At 39.2% G+C, this 21583-nt stretch overlaps 1 protein-coding gene and 1 long non-coding RNA gene across 3 annotated transcripts; one reads left to right on the plus strand and one right to left on the minus strand.

Moving 5' to 3' along the window:
• The first annotated feature begins 17 nt into the window (after window positions 1–17).
• On the plus strand, window positions 18–12620 carry LOC108963042 (uncharacterized). Of its 2 annotated transcripts, none has more exons than XR_007780390.1 (3): window positions 18–141; window positions 8860–9047; window positions 11562–12620. It is a non-coding gene; the product is annotated as an uncharacterized LOC108963042 (long non-coding RNA). The 2 variants fall into 2 exon arrangements; XR_007780391.1 differs by having other exon boundaries at window positions 62–141; window positions 8912–9047.
• Window positions 3576–21536, minus strand: PLAA (phospholipase A2 activating protein). The gene is made up of 14 exons (XM_009096766.4): window positions 21327–21536; window positions 19015–19208; window positions 18001–18101; window positions 17798–17918; window positions 17303–17470; window positions 16135–16270; window positions 15486–15655; window positions 13885–14042; window positions 12627–12846; window positions 10579–10647; window positions 8932–9003; window positions 8015–8116; window positions 7262–7426; window positions 3576–5819 (listed from the first exon to the last, which is right to left on the minus strand). The coding sequence occupies exons 1-14, from the start codon at window positions 21473–21475 to the stop codon at window positions 5254–5256; spliced, it is 2391 nt and encodes a 796-aa protein (XP_009095014.3). The 5' UTR covers window positions 21476–21536; the 3' UTR covers window positions 3576–5253.
• Between the last annotated feature and the right edge of the window lie 47 nt (window positions 21537–21583).

Consider the following 21583-nt stretch of genomic DNA (forward strand, 5'->3'; position numbering starts at 1 on the left):
CAGCAGCGCCGCTTCCGGCGGGACTGGAGGGCAGCGCCCCCTGCCGGCCCCGCGCTGCGGCCTCCGACGGAGCCGCGCCCGAGGCTCGAGATGGAGGCGCTGTGAGTGTGCGGAGGCACGGCGTGGGGATAGCGAGGCCAGGTAAAACTGCGGGCACACGTGGGCACGCCACCTGTTTACACAAATATCGGTGGTCTAGGGCCTAGAAAACATATTTACGAGGAGCTGGGGTTGTTTAGTGTCCAGAAGAGGAGGCTCAGGGCTGACCCCGTTGCTCTCTAAAACTTCCTGAAAGGAGGGTGTAGTGAGGCGGGAGTCAGTCTGTCTCCTGACTTGCCTGCGGTGAGAGGACAAGAGGAAATGGCCTCAATCTGAGACACGGGAGATTCCGATTAGGTCTTAGGAAAAAAAATTATCACTGTCAGAGTGGTCAGACATTGGAATAATTGGTGTCTCTGATGGTGGAGTCACCATCCCTGGACGTGTTCATGACACGTCTGGATCTGGTGCTGGTGGTGTGGTTTAATGGTTCAGTGGTTACAGTGATAATGCGGGGGGGCGGGGGGGGGGATGGTGGACTTGATGATTGCTTAAAGTTCTCTTCCAACACTGATAATTCTATGATGATTCCACAGTTCTATACTCTGTATCTACTGTCTAATTCTGCCTTTTCCCTGACTTTCAAACTTTTTCACTGCTGCAAGGACCTGCAAACTCCTCCCTAGGTGGTTGTTTGGCATTGCCAATAACTTTGGAACAACAAGAACTTTTTCCATGATACTTAATGAGTACTGGAGAACTTTTTTCATGGGATGCAAACAATTAGGAATTGCAGCAGAGAAGCCTGTTTAATGCAGGTGGCTGCTTTGTGTGATTCACTAAGACACTGATCTGCTTTCTGCCACCAAGATTAGTTACAGAGGGAACTCAGTCTATTATCCTAAAGAGGTTAGTCAAAATTAAAGACTGGAGTAGATAAATGTCCATAATTATGCCGAGAGCATTTGTATTAAAAATCTTCTTTACTGTGCAAAGATATGCAATAATTTTCTTCTTTATTTAACACAATGGAATGACTGCTCTTTTGTGACTGCTTTCTTTCCCACATTCAAACGTTGCCATCCAGTTTGTCCATACTGGGTTGGATTTTCAAATGGGAGGTACTGGCCCATTTAGACAGAGGTCTGCTGAATGCAAGTTGTACAAAACTAGTGCTATCAAAACTGCTGTGGGCAGATGATACATATTTGCATGGGCTGACACTGTTTCCAAAAGGGTTAAAATTTACTAAGTACCATCAGTTCTTTTTTCAGCAAGCCTGAGTCTCTGCAGATTAGTGTCAGAGTTTATCCTAATTAGTCTATGCTGTTAAGATTACCTGAATTGTGGTAATAGATGTTCATATTTATCATCAGCATACTCTGAAGGTGGCAGAGGTAATGTAATTAGGAAACATTGAGGAGGGGTCTAAGTTTGGGATGAAAATTGGATCCTTTGAGCAACTATAAGGAAAAAAAAGTTTAGCACACAAACTGTGTTTTAAATGAATACAGAATGCAAAAGCTAACTGGGCTGTTGATTAAAAGATTTGTAACAATATTCAAATTTATGTGCTCACAGGCTTCAAATTCTGCTGTCAAAAATGGATAGTTCATACTTTAAACTGTTTTTTTAATGTGTTTTATATGGACCAACAGTGGTGTCATGAACACTGAAAATTTATCTTTGCAACTGGAAAGTCTAGAAAAAAAATTCCCACCAAATTTGAAACCTCAATCTCTACAGTGAATAAGTGTCAAAAAACCACTGTAAGAACAGGACATCTGAAAACACCCAGATACTCTTCAGGTTCTCAACAGCTGCACAGGGAATCTTGTTGCCACACATTTAATTTCAATCTATTTACTACACATTTTGAAAAGATGGGTAGCATCTTCTGTTCTTAGACTTTGGATTTGGTGATGGTTTAAGGAAAAAGAGACAAAAAGAAGCAAGTGATCACAATATATAGTAATGGATCACATTCAGCTAAGAAGCTTAGCTAAGTATTTTTAAGCAAAATCCTTCACACAATTGAAACCAGCAGGCTATAACATTTCCTAAAGCATTTGCAGTTGCCTCTGTCATACTGATCTATGGTAAGACTCCTCCTATAGATTATTATAGGATATTACATTATTAAAAAAGTCACTCTATCCAATTATTCATGAATGTACAGCTCAGTGTACAGTGCTTTTAATGAAATAGGTTTGCAGACTGAAGTTAAGTCTATTTCTGGCTGTAACGTGAACACAACTGAGCATTTAACACTGCTTAATTTGGTCCTGATATGAGCAAGCTGCATCATAATAATAGACATTAAAGAAGCCTTGTGATAATTAGATTGATTTGTGTTACTGTAGTCTTCTTCTATCTTGCAAAGTACAGCAGTTGGTGCTGACGTAAGTCTGTTTTGACTCCTTATTTAGTTTCTTAGGAAGGCATTTTATACTTGTCCTGAGTTTTGGCCTAAGTAATTCCCAAGTTTTTCTACTTCATAAAACCTGAACCATGCCTAACAGCAATGCTTTAACGTGAGATGCTACTGTGTGCTGTTAGCTATTCTTTCTAAAAACCTTCCTATCTCAGAAAAAGATGCCAAAAGAATTGTCTCATCTACTGGAGACTTTGAATTCTTTGCAGAAGACACAGCTTCTGTTCAAGGGGCTCTTGAAATCTCTCAAACATACTTTAACTATTCCCCTGATAAATGAAATCAAAAGCCCTTAACATACTCAAAATGTACTACTGTAGATAGTAAGCCAGCTCCCAGTCATGTGCCAGGCACATACTTATTTTCAATGGCCTCTGGTCTCAAAATTTTTTCTCACAATTTTTTGATTGTACCCTGTGGACCTCATGTCTGGCACGTTTCCCACTATATATATATAACATTCTTTCACTGCAACAGGAATTTTATCCTGCTGACATTCCTAAGGCATTCTTCCTATTGGTGATCCCAGATTGTGCAGTACCCTTGCTGTATTGCACTGAAGAGCACTTCTTGTCTTTTACTTTCGTCTATGCAGTTCCATGTGGGTTAGAATCCAAGCTAGCTGGATTTGGACTCATATGAGGCCCAGGAAAAACCACAGAATACTGCATACCCTTACATGCATTTATGTGTTTATGCATGTGGATGCTGACATGAACCACAATGGAGTTCTAAACAGTGCCATTTAAAAGCAGAAGCAATTCCCCACTCCCTGTTTCCTCAGATGATGCTAGATCATGGAAGGGTTGGTATCACATACCCTGTGGCAGCAGTTACCTTTCTCTCAAAACAATACTGGCCTGCTTTGTTTAGGATGCCTAACACCTAGTGCTACAGTCCCCAAAAGGATTTTTTGCTGTGCCTCATCATTTCTCTGCAAGTTTAAGTGAATTTTGTAATATCTTTTAATATACCATTTCTTGGGAGTTGCCAGAGTATGTTTATTAATATAAACATTAATTTTTGGTCTGGGAAATTCATAACAATTTTCATGTAAAGAGATAATCTGTAACAGAGCAATCCCACAATAATAAACCAAAAATATTAAGACCAGTATAATTTCTTAAAATAGCACAGGTACAAACACATTTGAAGAGTACATTAGAAAGCTGAAGCTTCAAGAACAATTGTATAGTAGGCAACCAAAATTCAACAGACAGGCACATTATTTCACAGACATGTTTCCTAAAGGTAGATTCTTAGACGCTTTCCCAGGAAGGGGTTCATCTATCAAGCACTGTAAATCACAAATACTTTGTTGGATTGCCTCATATATGAACCTCCAATAGATCAAATCAGAAAGTGTGTGACTAAGACCATGATCACGACTATGAGGGTATTTATCTGGAAATCCATCCAAATTGTTACTGTACAAGTGTGCAACTACAGATCTGAGAGACAAAGTTTGCTGGAAGAAGTGTAGTAACTTAGTTCAGGTAGCTGGAGCAAAACAAAAAAGGTCTTGGTCACAAAATTCTTCACATAACACAGGCAGGTATCAAGGGTGTGTGGAGCTCATGTGCCAGAAGTTTGTCCCTTTTTTCCTGTTTTCCATTCTATTAGTTTAATGAAAAATGCAACTTAAACCTTGACTCCCTTTAGTTCATAATTCTGAAACCAACTGTAACACTTGCAGTAATAGACAATAACATTTCCCATTTCAGCTGAACATCTTACATCTGCTGGAATAAGCTGCAAAGTATTATTTTCCCTTTCAACAGTTATGAAATTAAAGCTGCTTCATAAAACTTTAAATTTGTGCAGTTTACAACAGAGTATTTCAGTTGTAAAGGGACCTGACCATTTCTGGACAAAAGTTGGAGCCTCTCATAAATGACATTGTCCAAATGCCTCAAACACTGACAGGAAGGGTACACCAACTATATTTAGGAAGCTTCTTCAAGCTTCTGCTACTCAGTCTCTTCTCCGGATGTAGACTGCTCTCCCACTCTTCAAGATGACCTCTTTTAATCATCTAGATTTTATAACACGGAGTAAGAAACCTGCTATTAATTAATGGGGTATTCCTGTCCTTAAAAAGTCAAGTTAAAGACTTCTCTAGAAGTTCATGCCATTTTACTAGCTGCAAGATACAAATTTATAAGTGAAGCACAACATCCATGTGGCAGGTAGAGGTTCTACCCCTCAAAAAGTCATCTAGCCCTAGAGTTAAAATATGTAAGAGCCATAAAAGTTAAGTTTCAAAAGGAAGTGGAGAAAGCTGCTGAAAAATTTCCTTACCAGGCTATTTGACAAGGGTCAATATTAACTAAGGTTAACTAAGAAGCTTGTGAAATGCACTGCTGAAGTTAAGAAGAACTCAGGGCCCCTCATCTGCAGAAAAAAACCCCACAGTCAAGAAACAGACAAATCATGCTGGAACACAGAATGTGTTTGGGGTGGGTGTCATAGTTGACAGTCACTAAACAACAGCCATTTCCTACCTTTCTGTCTAGGTGACCTGTAAGTATTGATATGGTTTGATTTCTTGGTGACCTATTATTTGAGCAATGTCAGACTCCTTGCAAAGTTTCTGTGCGCTGATCACTTCAGAAAAGCAGTCCAATGACAAACAGTGAAAATAATTTTATTTGCTCTGTGTCTTGCAACAAGTAAAGTGTAATTAATCCACAGTATTTTCCCAAGTATAGTCTGTCATAAAATATGAGCAAAAGCATCTTTTTTCTGCATACACTGTCTTCCAAGTGCTAAAAAAAATATTATAACAGATTAAGAACAAACCTACAGCATTCTTTTACTTTAGCTGGTTCTGATACAGAGGCATACTTTTTTATTTGAGAATCAACTCCCAGAGACTTAGCTAATTGCACAGCATTTGTATCATCACTGATTAGCGTCCCAAGAGCCACAAGCAGTCTAAAAATGGCTTCAAGATCTTGAACAACTTCCATAACTGTGCTGATTACTGATAAACATTGAGCTTTGCCCTCAACGTTGTTGACTTTATGTAAACATACAGCATAGTTCAATGTCAGTGTGGCCAGTGCAATGTGGATGTTCTTATTATTGCCTGATTTCGTTTCTATTGCTTGTGTCATTATTTCATCCCTCTGCTCCATCATGAGCTTCTGGCCCGCATGGCTGACAAAGCAATTGCAAAGAGCTCTAAGTGCCAACAGCTGGTTTGCTTGTTTGCCTTTAGGATTCAGAAATTTAAGAAGAAGGATGATAAACTGTACATGCTCCTTTTCACTGCAGAAGTTTTCATTCACAGTGGGATGTCTGACAGACAATCTAAGAATGTCTAGAGCTGGAAAGACAATATCTAAGGAACAAAACAAAACAAAATTTTAGTATTATTACTCCAGTATGTGTAAATTTATCACTGAGTTTCTTTCAGATGCAGACCACCTTAGCCCTGCAGGTTTAGGAACAGACAGTAGTAACAGTTTCATGCACAAGTAAAGCATAAATTGTTTCACATTCATAAAGACAAACATTGACAAATCCATTCTAGTAATGCTTCAATTATCATTAAAAAAATCCATAATCCTTAATTTAGGATTAACCTAAGGCTTTGCAGAAAATCTTAAAATCTTTTCTAAAATCTCTAATTGGTCACACTGAAGGCAAGCATCAGATATGGTAACTAATCCAAAAAAGTCTCTGAAAGCTGAAAGTTCAGTGACTGAACACCACTACATAGACAGCATCTCTCTTTGTCCTCATTCCGTAACTTACAGTATAGTATATCTACAAAACTGCTTACAGGAAAAGAAAATTAAAAAATATGTTCTCAACTGAAGAGTTGGAAATCATTGTTAAGAAAACTGAACTGAAAGCTTGTAATGTCCCTCCTTTCCCAAATTCTCAATACATATGTCTCGTATCTACTACTGGTATCCAATGCTTACAACCAAACCAAAGCTGAACCTGCCCAACTACTTCTCTTATTAGAGGTTTTTCCTGCAGATATGCAGAATCTTTAGAATTAATGCTTTGTACAATACAAAGAGTCTGGAAGGTATGACACTGGCCATCACCAGCTCCTCATTATGCAAAACACAGTTTGATTAAGTGATATTAAAAAATGAACATGAATTTTTAATATTGAAATATTTTTCCTGTTAGTAAATCTTTAACTGCAATTTTTAAAAAGCAGTTAATTTTAACCATTGTTAAATATTTGTGTATGCGAACAATCATTTCTTCCAGAATGTGCTGTAACAACCAAAAGAGCTTTTCCAATCCATCAGTGCTGACAATATTATTAAATGTAATTATATCACCTCCACTTCCATTCTTACAGCATAATGCAGTTTTGATCATACAGCATAGCATCAGTAACTTCTTCTCTACCATATTAAACAGGAGCTACTTTTTGATTTTTTTCCCCATAATTTATCTCCATAATTTCATCTCTCATTTGGAATCAGCTTAGGATAACAAGTTCGCACTTCCTTACTCCATTTCCTGACAGGTCTCACACCTTTTTGAAGATAGCCTTGCTAATGAAATAATCATAACTGATTTTTATATCAAGATTCCTCTTTGTGTTTACTATTGTGCCAACAAAACTTGACAAGAAATTACCAAATTTGCCCTTGAAGCTGATCACTGCTGTCAGCACCTTTTATTCATCTTCTCTTTTCTACTTGGGCTATCAAGTCTTTGGGACAGACTCAGTGTAACATAGAGCATGACGAGACTTTTCATTCATGGTGAAGTACTGATGAAATGATGCAAAAAACAATTGTAAGAGTTTACCTTCTGGCCAGTTAATTGCTCTCCATAAAGTCTGAAGTTGCTGTGCCGTAGGTGTTTCTGTAGAGGTATTGCATGTTGCAGACAGTAACTTTTCTAGGATTATCAAGTCATCTTCAGTAAGCTTATGTTCTTCAGCTGCACTGCCATTAAGTTCCTTTAATTTGCCTGTAATATCAAAAGAAGAGGCACAACTTTCCCAAAACAGAACTTCAGAAATTGAGATCTCACCTGAAATGCTACAAAAGCACTTTATAAACAAGTAACAACTATTGCAATTGAGTGGTTTTTGGGGGGTGGATTTTTAAACATGTTTTCCAATTTCTCATTTTAAGATTTTAATTATCACAATGATTGCTATTATTAATTTCACTTTAACAATGCAATACAAAGATTCAGAATTTGTAGAAAAATTTTAGAAAATGCATACATAAAGATAAAAATGCCAAAAAAGTCATAAGAACAATGCTTTCATAACTGAAATACAATTTATTTTTGCTCTTTTATTAAGTAGTAAAAATAATAAAGGTACTGTATGTTCTTAGTGTGATCACAATTTTTTTATTTTTACTTCAGTCATGGGATCATGTTTTGCTTATGACATGTGCTATATTCAATCTTCAGTGTGATTTAAAAATCCAAGTATTATATTAATATAATGGATCTAGCATTACGGAAATGTTTTCTTAAAAAGCTCAGTTAGTCAAGTTACTTTGAAAACATTAAAAAAAATCCTTCATATTAAAACACACTGACCCAGTATCTGTGTAGGATTGGCCTGGTCAAAGGTGACAGCATCCTTCTTCGGAAAATAAATATTTTCAACTTTAGCTGCAGCTGACTGGTAAGCATCCATTCCTACAGAAGGGCAATACAGAGCATTCAACAGTGTATAAAGGTGTCTGATGTAGAATGATGTCCTAGCAGAAACTCTCTACTGCTGGACATTACTCAGAAAAATAGCTCTTGAAAAAAATCCTCAAGGTCTGTGCAAATAGGTGTCATTCCTTACATCATTTTTACATTCAGGGGTTAAAACTGAAAGCAATACCTTCACAAACTGTTCCCCCCTCATGTAAAAGTTTACAAGTTGAAATTATTAAACAGACATTTCTTAATTATGTGAACTAAATACACAGTCACTTATAGCAACAGCTACTGTAGTTCACACAAAAATGGCAAGGATCTTTCTAGGAAAAATATCCCTCCTGCCCGGGAAATCTTGTATTTTTATTATTTTCATATTGTAAGTGTTTACATAGTAGAAGATTTGCAGACACGTTGAAGTTATGGCACATGGAACAGAAGCCTGAAATGTCTTTTTTTAAGGAGCAATATAATCACCCATAATGATTTCTTAAATTCACAGGTCATTTAGTGGCTGATATTCTATAATACCCATATATCAGTTTCTCTGATCAACAACATAACTACTAGGAGATCAATAATCCTCTCAGATTATTATTATACATTTTAAAGCTTGTGTGCATGATTCCTGTACGCAAAGGAAGGCTCTGTTATCCCTATTTTATGATTAATTTCAGAGTATAAGCAGTTTCAATCAGCTATGTTTAATAAAATATGAATTTTCATCAATGCAGAACTCGTGTCAGAGAAAAAAACCAAACCTAACAATCAGGAGTGTTTTTTCAGCGGCAGACATTGTCTCTTACCCGTAAATGGATCAACCCCGCCCACTGGAGGTACTGTGTTTGATGCTGAACCGGGAACATAGCGACCAGCACCTAACAAAAATGTCAAGTTTTTAAACAGCACCACCAATAAAAAGGTAATGTGTACCTGTATTTAGTTATTACTTTTCAAACAAAACTATTAAAAAGGATTTTTCTGCACTAAAGGAATTACAAAGTAGTGTTCAACACTTCTTTAAGGATTAAATCTATGCCTGTGTGAGGATGTTGGTGATGACAGCATTCACAAGCTAAGTGAGCCCACAGCTGGGAGACGCTGTGTCATCACTGTGGGACACCGTGGGATCTCTGTCACTCACAGGTGAAGAGGGCTTCAGCACAGCAGATACCTTATCCATGACAAGTTCCAGCAGGAGGGCACACTTCCCTGGCCTTGACTCTCTTTGTGCCTGAGCCATGAGTGGTCTCTCCTGTGGGAGTTGGACTCTCTTGCACTGAGGCCTCAGTGAGGCCTCCATCTGCAGAGACCACAGAGCCACAAAAGTCACAGAGGAGAAATAGCTGGACACAGAAAGACAGTCAAGATTGGGAAGACTGAAGGCTGTGAGTTTTTGTAACAGCACAAAGGCTTCTGCTCTACCTGTGGATCTGCAACTGCAGAGCAGGCAGTGAGTGCCCTGGCACTGGTGTGGACAAACACCCACCAATGATATGTTAAAAGCCAGCTGAGACTGCACCTCACGTCTGCAAAAACAGGAAAGGCAAGCAGCAGTGATTGGAAGCAGAGTAACCTCCTGCAGGGTAGTGAGGCACCTGCCTATGCATATAGCCTGGTAACTTGGGAGGTACGTGTCTCCTGGGGCAAGGATTCTGGATGCCACAGAGACACTGCCAAGCCTTGCCTGGCCTTCAGACTGTTTCCCTGATACTCTTCCACATGGAAATCAATGGTTTTGCCAAGAAGGTCTTGGAGGATTTCAAGAGTGATTAGAGAGCTCTGAGAACAAGGCTGAAGAGTTTAGGGCATTTCTTTGTTACTCTGAACAAAGCAGAAATGCAAATGGACTCATCAAGTGGGTCCACAACTAACTGCATGGCCGGTTTTGCAGACAAGATTTTGGCATCAAGTGATTACAGGAACCTCTCTGAGGAGCAAGAGCTCCTCATCAGGGATAAGAGAAGTCTGCCAATGCAGGGCTGGAACTGGGAATGCTTTTGCAAACAGGATTACAAAATTAATGAGGAGGACTTTAAAATAGCTATACCAGCAAGGATCAGAACCTAAAATATGGGGCGGATGGTACCAATAAAGATCATGTAAAAAAACCAAGTAAAAATTAAAATAGAAAACTACCTCTATGGATATACCTAATCTTGTGTGGTTCCTGCATGTAAGTCTGGCAAACAAAAGGTTTAGGTCCTTACTCTTCTGCTGTAATGGACAGAGTGATATGAGGCAGACCCAACAGCAGAGGGCTCACCTCTACTGAACAGATCTCAGTACACTTTGCAGTGGCAGAGCCCACCTTACCAGGCTGTTCCACACTACTGCCCCAAACAGAGAACTGCAAGAAACAGCTGTTTCTGGGGCTAAACATGGAATGCAACAGAAAACGACAGAAATGTGGATCTTAAGTGCTAGCCAGACAGATACGAATTTTACATTACCTGTAAATGGGTCTGCTCCAGCTATTGTACTCGATCCAGATGAAGAGCCTGGAACATAACGTCCAGCACCTAGTCAAACAGCAAGAAAAGCAATGACTATTAAACACACCTTGATGTTATTAAAATCCAGAGAGGGGTAACAAAGCTGGTGAAAGGTCTGGAGTGCCTATCCTATGAGGAGCGGCTGACAGAGATGGGTTTGTTTAGCCTGGAGAAGGCTCAGGGGAACACCAGACCACACTCTACAACTCCCTGAAGGAGTTGTAGACAGCTGGGGACTGACCTCTTCTCCCAGGCAACCAGTGACAGGAGGAAAGGGCATAGCCTTAAACTGCACTGGGGGAGGTTTAGGTCGGACATGAAGAAGAATTTCTTCACAGAAAGGGTGATTAGATACTGGAATGAGCTGATCAGGGAGGTGTTAAAGGGAAGACTGAATGTGTGGCACTTAGTACCATGGTCTAGTTGACATGGTGGTGATCAGTCATAGGTTAGACTCGATTTCAGAGGTCTTTTCCAATCTAATTACTTCTGTGCCAACTGCAGCTCTCAGAGTTACATATAAACTAACCAGCCTGTATTCCCATTTTCAGTCCTTTGCAAGAAAAAGACTTAGCTCAATTATTTTAATGCAATTTTCTTCTTAAACTCATCTTCGTGAAATTAATTGAATTCGTTTGTTTTGTTAATGTGATAAGCAGGATCTAATTGATTAACATGGTTTAGCTTATCAGTAATCAACATGTTTTAGTTCCATTTCCTGCTTGAAAAAGGTCATTTATGCATTTCACATTTATGTGTTTTGATTAATTCTCTGGCTAAATTTTGTATTTTACCAATTGCCTTAAAAGCATCTGGCATTTCCTGTACAAAAACCGGACCTTTCTTTCACTGGAAAAAAAAGAAGAGTAGACTGAAAAATACAACTGGCTTGATTAGAATTTTGCTGAATATTTTTCATTTTTGTTTTTTTTTTTTTCCAGAACTATCTGTGCCTTTCCCCTCAATCATTTAAGAATATGAAAGTATCTGTAGAAGTTGTTCAAGAGCTACAACACTGAAGTCTGCCTGGACAGACAATTCTATGAGGTTCAACAAGGCCAAGCGCTGGGTCCTCCCCCTGCGTCGCAACAACCCTGTGCAGAGATACTGACTGGGGGCAGAGTGGCTGGAAAGCTGCCCAGAAGAAAAGGACCTGCTGATCTTCATCTGCCTGACCATGATCCAGGAGCGTGGCTGTGTGGGCAAGAAGGACAATAGTATCTTGGGCTTTTATCCCAGCAGGACCAGGACTGTGACTGTCCCTCTGTACTTGGCCCTGGTGAAGCCACACCTCAAATCCTGTGATCAGTTCTGGGCCCATCATGGCAACACAATGAGGTGCTGCAGGCAAGTCCAGAAAAGGGCAATGGAGCTGGTGAAGGGTCTGGAGCACAGGTCTTGAGAAGCAGCTGAAGGAATTGGGGGTGTTTAGGTGGTGCAGGTGGACCTTACTGCTCTCTACAAGTATTTGAAAGGTATCAAGGTGGGGGTCAATCTCTTCTCCCAGTAGCAGGCTGCAAAGAAGTGGTCTCAAGCTGCACCAGGAGAGGTTTAGATTGGAAAAAGTTCTATACCGGAAGGGTGGTCAGGCATTGGAATAGGCTGCCCAGGGAAGTGTCTAAATCATCATCCCTGAAGTATCCAAAGAACTATGTGAACATGGGGATATGTTTTAGGGTTGAACATGAAAGTGGTCAGTTAATGGCTGAACTCAATATTCTTAGAGGTCTTTTCCAATCTTAATGAGATTCTATGATTCTATGAAAGTGAAATGGATTGAAACCTAATGGAACAACCACGGCCAGAGGCTGGTGGCCAGTGCAACAACATTTACTGGAAGCCAGCCACTGGTGGTGTACCCCAGGAGTCAATCTGCATCCAGTCCTGCTCCACATCTTCACTAATGATGGTGTGGAAGATCAGTCAGAGTGCATCCTCAGCAAGTGCGCAAAGACACAAAACTTGGGGGAGTATCTAATGTCATCACTTAAGTTTAAAATAATTACCTGTAAATGGATCTGAAAATTGGTTACTTGTACTCAACAGTGTTTGTCCCTTAGTGTTGTCCATAATAAACTTGGCCACCTGATCCAGAAACATAGGATTTAGATCATTCTTTTGCAAGAAGTTGTATGCAGTCAGCCAAGGATCATCAGTGATGTTATATGGCAGTTTGTAGGAAGGCCCATTTTCGTTCACATCAATGGTGAAAACATAGTCATATTCCTTTAAGTGGAATAAAAATAAAAACACATTAGAAGTCTTCCAGCACTTTTTACATAATGATATAGTAAATGCAGTCTAACAGAGACCCAGACTTAAGCCTAAAAACTTAAAACACTGCTATTTACAGAACATATCAGCAATACTCTCCTGAGAGACTGCAAGTAAACATTTGCTGACTCAGGGTAAAAACTAAACACCACTTAGCAACAGCCAACACATCAGTTCATTGTAACACTGTTGCTATACTATATCAAAAACACACAGCATTGTACCAGCTGCTAAGAATACAAACTCTGTCTCAGCCAAAACCGTGTCAGACTTAAACCTGTATTTTCCAGAATTCTCTGCTCAAGAAGAGCTGAGTAAAACAAGATATCATTATAATGTATGTACAGATATATTACAAACTGAAGATGCATCAGGTCACTCTCATGGACACCTCTGGCTCCCTCCAAAGCTATAGGGCAATGAGATACCTCAAGAAATTTAAGTCTTAAAAGAACATTTCTAATGCTAGCAAACGATTTCCCAATGTTTCTTTAAAATCTGTGAGAGTGAGAATCAGTATTTTGGAGGGATTTCTTCTGTGGTGGACCCCGACAAGCTCTTCTGCGTATACTTCAGTAAAGGAAACAGTTTTCAGCTTCTATGTCTTTAGGTCAGCTTACCTGTCTTTAGGTTCAATCGTTACTATAGAGAAGCGGTACATAAAGGCTGGTACCAAACATTTTAGGTAAACCTTGCATTATAAAGTTCATTTCCTTTGGGAAGGATATTAAAACTAACTTCTCAAGGTATTAACATTACCTACAACAGAATTTGACAATTTCTCTATTAATGCTTTGCCTTTCTCCAAAATAATTTGTGTCCATTGGCTTGTTCATTTTACAAAATGTGTTTTGTAAGTAATAAAGTAAACTGTACTTACTTACACTTCTACCTCTGAGATCAAAGCTAACAAAAAAGTTCCTATTTCCCAAAACAGGTATTTTTCAAATTTCTTAGGAAAGAATGAAACAAATTAAAGTTTGCATATACCTTTCCTTCAAATAAAACTTTTCCAGATGTTTGTTGTGTGGCTCCAGAAGAACCAACAACATCACCAATCTTTATCCATCTTCCTTCACTAACACTCCATTGATATGCTTCTACTTTCCCATTATCTTTAATAAGCCGTGTCTGTCCATCTCTTGTTCCTGTAGGCAGGAGTTAAAACAATTTCAAGGACATAATTCACTTTAGGAGAGAAAAATATTCAAATGGTGCTCAGCATTAAAAATTTAAAAATAGTTAAACAACACTTGAAACAACAGCACAGGAATTAAGTAGATACATGGTTTAACCCCAGATGGCAACTAAGCACCACACAGACACACACACTGGCTTCATAGTTGGGGCTCAGGAAAGAATGACATGAATAGAAGTGAAAAATTTGGTGATTGAGATACAATTTAAAAGGTAAATCAAAAACCGCATGCATAAGCAAAGCAAAACAAGGAATTCATACACCACTTCCCATGGGCAGGCAGGTGTTCTGCTGTCTCCAAGGGGGCAAGGCTCCATCAGACTCAACAATTCCTCGGAAAGACAAACGCCAACACTCCAAACATCCCCCCTCTCGCTTCCTTCTCCTTCCCCCTAGTCTATATGCTGAATGGTAAGGCTAAATCCCTTAGGTCAGTAGGGGTCAGCTGTCCCAGCTGTGTCCCCTCCCAGCTCCCTGCACACCCTCAGCCTCCTCACTGATGGGGTGGGTGAGGAGCAGCAAAGGCCTTGGTTCTGTGTTATCCCTGCTCAGCAATAACAAAAACAGCCCTATGTTATCAGCCCTGTTCTCAAGCACAAATACAAAACACAGCCCCATAATAGCTACTGGAAAAAATCAACTCTATCCCAGCAAAAACCAGACAAAATACTACATCTCAGAACAAGAATATCAGCAATTTTAATGAGCATCTTACAATTATGGTAACAGTATCTGCCAGCAAACCAATACTTAGGTCAATTACTTTAGAAGTTTATCAGCTTCTCAGTGAGATGCCATTTAAGAAAAATGATCTTCTCCCATAGTCTACAAGACACAAAGTTTCATATGGATCTAAGATCTATGCCACTTCCTGATCATAGCCAAGGGCTACTTCACCTTGGGAAAAAGTATTTGTCTGTTTAAGAATAATGTTTACTACTGCTTCTACTGCATTCTCAAGTACCTATGAAGTGTGAACCAAGCCCATCAAGACCATCTTTCAAGGCAAAAAGCTAAAGCGGAAAATTTGCATTTCTACTTTTATTAAGAAAAAAACCTGCACATTCAGTACTCCTTTTACAAGTTACCTGTTTCACATACTCTTGGTACAGCTAGCAGAACAGATAGAAAATATCTCAAACATACTGCAACATCAATTCCATCTTTTTCTAAATTACCTCATTGGAGAAAAAGAAAACCCTCAAAACCAAAAAACCTTGAGTTCTCTTTCTACAAGAATCCATGAAAGGATACCAGAGCAAAATTAAACTATTTCCTTCAGTAACACTACCAAAATGGATTAAAGCTTTAAGTTTGGAAACCACCAGAAGCTTCAATACCTCCAACCAAGATTTGGAGGTACCTCTAGCATGACAGAAATACAGTAACTTACCAGGATCCTTAAGGTGTTCTCTTCCAGGAAGGTCATCAGCATTGATATCTCCTAAATCACCAGTTTTAGGGTCAATGGATGCTTGAGCAAGCTCATTTTCAAAAGCCTGAATCTCCTCAGCACTTGCTGTACGTTCCAAGGATTCTGTAAACACCCTTATAATTCCATCACTGAACGGAGAGAAAACATTCAAATAGAAATACTATTTTAAATATCACAATGACTGCATAAATTCCAGTGGTGACTTCTATGTTGCAATAAACCATCACTATTACCAACTACCCCTCCCAGTTATTGTTATGGAAGGAATTCACTCTCATACTAAAACCAGAGAAGGAATCAAGCAGTCAGAATAATTTTAAAATTAAGATGCTTATCAAAAAGGTTTTTTATACCATGTTTACTAAATCTATTCTCAAGTCTATTCATGATTTACCACATTTCCAAAGAACTCATTCTACCTCTATGAATCACATAAAAAATTACTTCTTGGATGTAGTGTAGTGTATGTTTAAATTTAACACATACACATTGTGATGGCATTATTTTTAAATATAAATTAAACTGACATTCAAAGTGATGCTGGCAATTTCTTCAAGGATTGTCCGATTTGGATCTACAAATATATTGAAAGTAAAACTTGGTATACCTTGCACCAACTACAATGTCACCATTGTCTAAAACACAGCAGCACCATACAGACTGAGCTGGGAGTCTGATTGTTTGAGCACATTCCCCTTGTTTCCAGATTCTAAGAGATCTATCCTCTCCAGTTGTTACAAAATCTGAAAATAAAGATATAAAAATTTTTGTGAGTATCTTTTTAGCATACTGTGATAATAGATGCTACGCTGAAACTGGTTATCTAAAAATCACAACAGTAAAAGAATATTTCTGCAATTTAGTATTTCTCTCAATTACAAGTAGAGAACAAAAAGAAAACCACTTTTCACTCGCCTTCTCAAAAAATCCCAAGTGCATAAATTGCAGATTAAGCAGCCTGACAGTGAATAAAACTGTGCCCAAGACAAAAAAGATCCCTTCATCCTTTAAAGGGCTTGAATAATTAATTTTATAATCATCATAGTTTTAACTTGCACTATAGTTGCATAACTTCACAATTGTTTCAAACTGAGTTTTGGAAGGTAAACCTGATTTATCAGGGAACACATATAAAGCATTTTTAAAAGTCTACAAACTTCTCAATTAGGAATTTTAAGGCATAGGAGATCTACAATACATGCACTAACCCTTATACATGCACTTGACCTGTTGAACAAATGTGCAAGTGTCCAATACACTCCACAAGGGTCACTGACTTGGAATTTCTTCTGCACCTGGCTCAACAATTAGTTCTGAACCTCTAAATCTATAATGCTGAAAACAAATGTAATTAAGCCTCATAACATGAGATTCTTAACCTAAATTACATATAATGCACATTGTGGAAGTATCTAAATTTACATTATCTCAAACTGGCATGCCACACATTACTAGTTTACTACTCTGCAACAGAACTGAAATACAGGTGGCAGCTAAGACAATAGTTTTGCCTACTGTTTTATCTAAGTTTTACTTAAGCCTTCATTTAGCCCTAACCCAGGACATTTTATCCCATATATTGCCAGAGCAATTTTGACAGCAGTGCAACTTGGAGTCAATCTCAATGTATTTTTTTATCTACTTACACTAGGTGTAAGAAAAAAAATAAATGCTACTGGTGTTCTTCATTTGTGGCAGTGGCACAGTACATCAGAATACACACTCTGCCATTTCATTTTGAAGAATGTTGTGTAACAGTCAGGAAGGAATCCTACCTTTACATCGAGGGAAGACAGAAATGCTGTATATGTAATTTGTGTGTCCATAATACACCTGCAGACACTCGCCAGAGATCTGCCATCTTCGAACACTAGCATCATTAGCACAGGAAAGGAACTCCATTTCACTGAGAATAGCTAAACCTCTCACACAATCTTCATGCCCTTTACAAAAGGAAGAGAAAATTTTAATGCAGTTATTGTCTCCATTAGCAGCAGTATACCACTTTTGTATAGCCCACATCTAAATCCAGGCAACAAACCTTTGTGGGAACAGTAAGAAAAAAAAATTAATTGCTCACAATTCTGTGAAAAAATTTTTTAGAAGTCATGTGGCCTCTGGACATACAACTACTTCAAACAGTAGTTTACTTTAAAAATCCTGCCTAAATATTGTTCAGTTTACCCATGCTTTTGTAAGATTTTAATGTTTGTTCTCTTTTGACAAGAGCAGACCACACCAATGAAATTATCAATTGCAGCAGTATTTACCAGTGAATGTTCTTTCACATCTGCCTGCCTTCCACAGTTTTATAGTTTTGTCAGCTGAACCAGTCAACATTAATCCCTGTTCAGGAAGTATCTTCACGGCCCATATTGCAGCTGTGTGACCCTGCAAAAAACAGGACATTGTTAAGATATTCAGAATCAAATTCAGAGTATTTTTTTCATATTCATGCAGAGGAACTTCATACCTGTAATGTCATCATACATCTGTCATTCAACCAGACTTTTGCTGTTGTATCCCACGATCCACTTAATAATGTGCCAAATTTCCCAGATGAGAGGCTGCAAACTGGAATGAACATTTAAGTCAGAACTGACAAGTACCCTGCACTGCCACAAATCCTAAGCAATTTCAAGAGATTCATTTAAGAGGATTTATTTGGTATTAGTAGCATATTTAGTGTTGAGGAGTCTACAGAAGAATTAAGTGAACTGTAGTTGCACTGCAACCCAGAAAGAAGCTGCTTAAAATTCTCTTCATTTTAGGTTTAAAAAATTGAAATATTTTTAAATTTCTGTCAGTCACAGATCTCTTCTCTTGGACTAGAATATGATGACAAACAGGTGAGATAGTGAAGACACACGATTAATGTAAATGTGCAGTTTTGAAGAGAAAGAAAAGTTTTGTCTATAAGTATTAACTTATGTCTTCAAGAAGTTATTTCATATGAAAAATACTTAGCTCACCTTCTTGGAGGGCAAAATGCTACCACCAAGAAACTGTGGTGAGATTCAAAGATTTACTAGAAAGGCAATCTGCAAATGCTGCAGTAACACAGTGTAAAGCTCTGTATTTAAAGCACCAGTCAATATTAAATACCCATCTAAGTAACAAAATGGGCAGAGGAAGTTTATCTAGGAAGCTCTTTTTTTTTCCACTAGTATCAGCTTTTACAAAAAATTAATACATGAAGAACTGCTTCTTTAAAGTGCAATTCTTGACAAAACGTTAATCATTCTGTGAATTGTCAGGAATTTATAGAGACAGTGAAAGTTCAAACATTCATCAGGACCAACTTGGAAGTCCTTGCAATGAATGGTCACTGCATGAATTAAGATTTGCAGAGGACATGATTAAACAGTTTGCTACACTATATACCAAATAAATCAAAATTTGAGTTTCATAAATTTTATTTCATTTCCTCTCTATTAAATCACGTTAACTTCTGGGCAAAAAACTCCAAAGTACAATTACTACATACCTGTGTTTTTATGACCCTTAAGGACGTAAAGAGGAGCTGGGCTGTCAACTGTGAAAATGCAAATATTATGATCATTGCCACCAGTTGCAATGAGCCCACGAGGATAGAGGTCACTTGGAGGTATGATGCACACGCAAGATACAAAATTTGAGTGGCCACTCATACAGTGCATCTCAGTAAAACCCCTGTTAAGACTTAAAAATAGATGATAATCAATTTAGAATCATGACAGAAACAGTACTTGAGTAAATTACAGTTCTTTAATGAAGAATTATGCTTGCCTTGTGCTGAATAAGTACTATGGATGGCCTAGAAAGGATGAAATTTAAGATAAAAATTAAATCCTGGAATTCCTCCCTGTACACAATAGTAAAGCTTTCCACTTATTTTTCAATGCACTGGTAGACCTGGAAGGAATTCTGGTCTTTCTTGCTCACTGGCAAAAACTATGCCAAATGTGATCAGAAACAGCTACAGTTTGTCTTTATGGCATCTTTTTTTGTCTGAAAACTCAAATGATATCCAAGTACATGCTAAAGTAAGAGCACACAAATGCAGTTTACTGCCAGCCAAGTGTATTCACTGTCTCTACATTAGGAGCACTACAGAGGAATAAAAGTTAAACAGATCATAACTGACTCAACCAGCACCCTCATTTCTTCATCCTCAGCCAACCTCAGTAGTTACAGCACTAACTGAAAGAAGCTACTTATTGCCATAGAATAAACATGCAGGTTGTGGTGCTGTCTGCTTGTTTTGCTTTCCTGTCTTTGTTTCCCCGCCCTCAAAAACATAAGCTATCATATGATCCTGTTATCCTTCAAGCCCTAAAGCTTGGCAAGCTTGAAATAAGTAAGGAAATCACAATACTCTTCTAAATTCTAAAAGATCTCCCCATAAGGCACATAGAACAAATCAACTTTTCTCTTCTTAGGAAAGCTGAACTAAAACAGCACATAGCAGTGTGCTCACCCACTGAACCACGACTACCATAGTCCCTGAGCCTTCAAAGCTGAGAAGGATAATCAATATCAATATTATAAGTTGATACAAATAAGTTATGTCTTCTTCCTCACAAAGTTCTCAAAAAGTGTGGGTTACAACTAGAATTCCTTTCCTCCTGCAACTATCTGTGCAATTTAACAAGTTCTTTCTCTTGTGATGAGAGACTTAATAAGACCCACTTAATAAGATAGTTTTTCTTCACCTCAGCGACAGAGCTCCAGAGATCAATACGAAGACACATGTAAGCACTCAGCAAATTATTTCTATTTCGCATGAAGGCAATGGGAAATATCCATGCCTAGTAACTTCAGAATACAGATCACAATATGAAACTATAGTCTGGGGAGGAGGTACATCCTGTAGCGTCCCGCAATACCCCACATCTCCCACACACATTGCTTAGCAGTGTATCTGGTCTGCTTCCGGTCAAGGTAATATGCTGGAAAATTCACTATGTGAATTCAGCTACACAAATTAGTAGGAGACAACCCTGTGCAACATGAATATCAGAAAAATTATCCTTGGTGCACTTTTTTCTTTTTCTATGTCTTGGTGAATTTAATTTTCTGTATAGTTTTTTGTTCCTATTCCATTTTACTTTCAAAGAGGCTTGCTTAGGAAGGCTGAGGAAGGATGGGGTTTTTTTGTGTGCTTTTTTTCAAAGCACACTGCCTTACTGTCAAAATAGCAGCACTGCTACTTAGCAGGATTACTTGGGCACTGAATACCATGAGGTAGAAACAACATTATTAATACCACTTAGGAAAATAGATGCCTAGAACAATTGACATTGTTACCATCTCCAAAGCACACTACAACATCGATGTACAGCAAACTGCCTAAAAACATACAGCTTTCCCCAAAGGCATGCAGAAGTTAGGCCTGCTCAGCCTGGAAAAGAGAAAATTGCACGGAGACCTCACAGCAACCTTCCAGTATCTAAAGGGGCCTACAGGGCCCCTGCAGAGAAGTTGCGGATACCCCATCCTCGGAAGTGCTCAAGGACAGCATGGACAGGGGTCTGAGCAAACTGTTCGGGTGAAAGGTGTCCCTGTCCGTGGCTGAGGGGCTGGGACTAGCTGATCTTGAAGTCCCTTCTAAACCCCTAACGTGATTCTCTAGAAGTGACAATGCCAACCACGAGCACCTCCTGCGAACAGGCTCCCGCCGCCCGCCACCTCCCTCGACCCCACCGATTCTGCCGGCAGCCCCTAGGTAGAACTCAGCTGCACAGACGAACTCGGCGGGGCACGGGCGGAGCCCCTGTGGCGCCACCTTCACACCCTCCGCCGCGGCCCAGCACCCACCCGTCAGGGGCCCAGAGCCGCGCGGTTCTGTCCCGCGAGACGGACACGAAGCTCCCTTCCGGAAAGAGGCCACGGGTGAGGCCCCGAACGTCCTGTCCGTGCCCCAGCAGGGAGCAGCGCAGCCGGAACGTGCTGCCCTCACCCGCCATGGCGGCACCGCCGGCCTGACACAGCACGGGCCGCGCCGACGCCGGAAGTCGTGCCGGAAGCGCCGTCACAGGGCGCGCCGCCGGACCAAGGCGAGGCTTCTTTTCCCG

The sequence above is a fragment of the Serinus canaria genome, chromosome Z (assembly GCF_022539315.1).
Source record: "Serinus canaria isolate serCan28SL12 chromosome Z, serCan2020, whole genome shotgun sequence".
In the NCBI taxonomy this organism is placed as follows: domain Eukaryota; kingdom Metazoa; phylum Chordata; class Aves; order Passeriformes; family Fringillidae; genus Serinus; species Serinus canaria.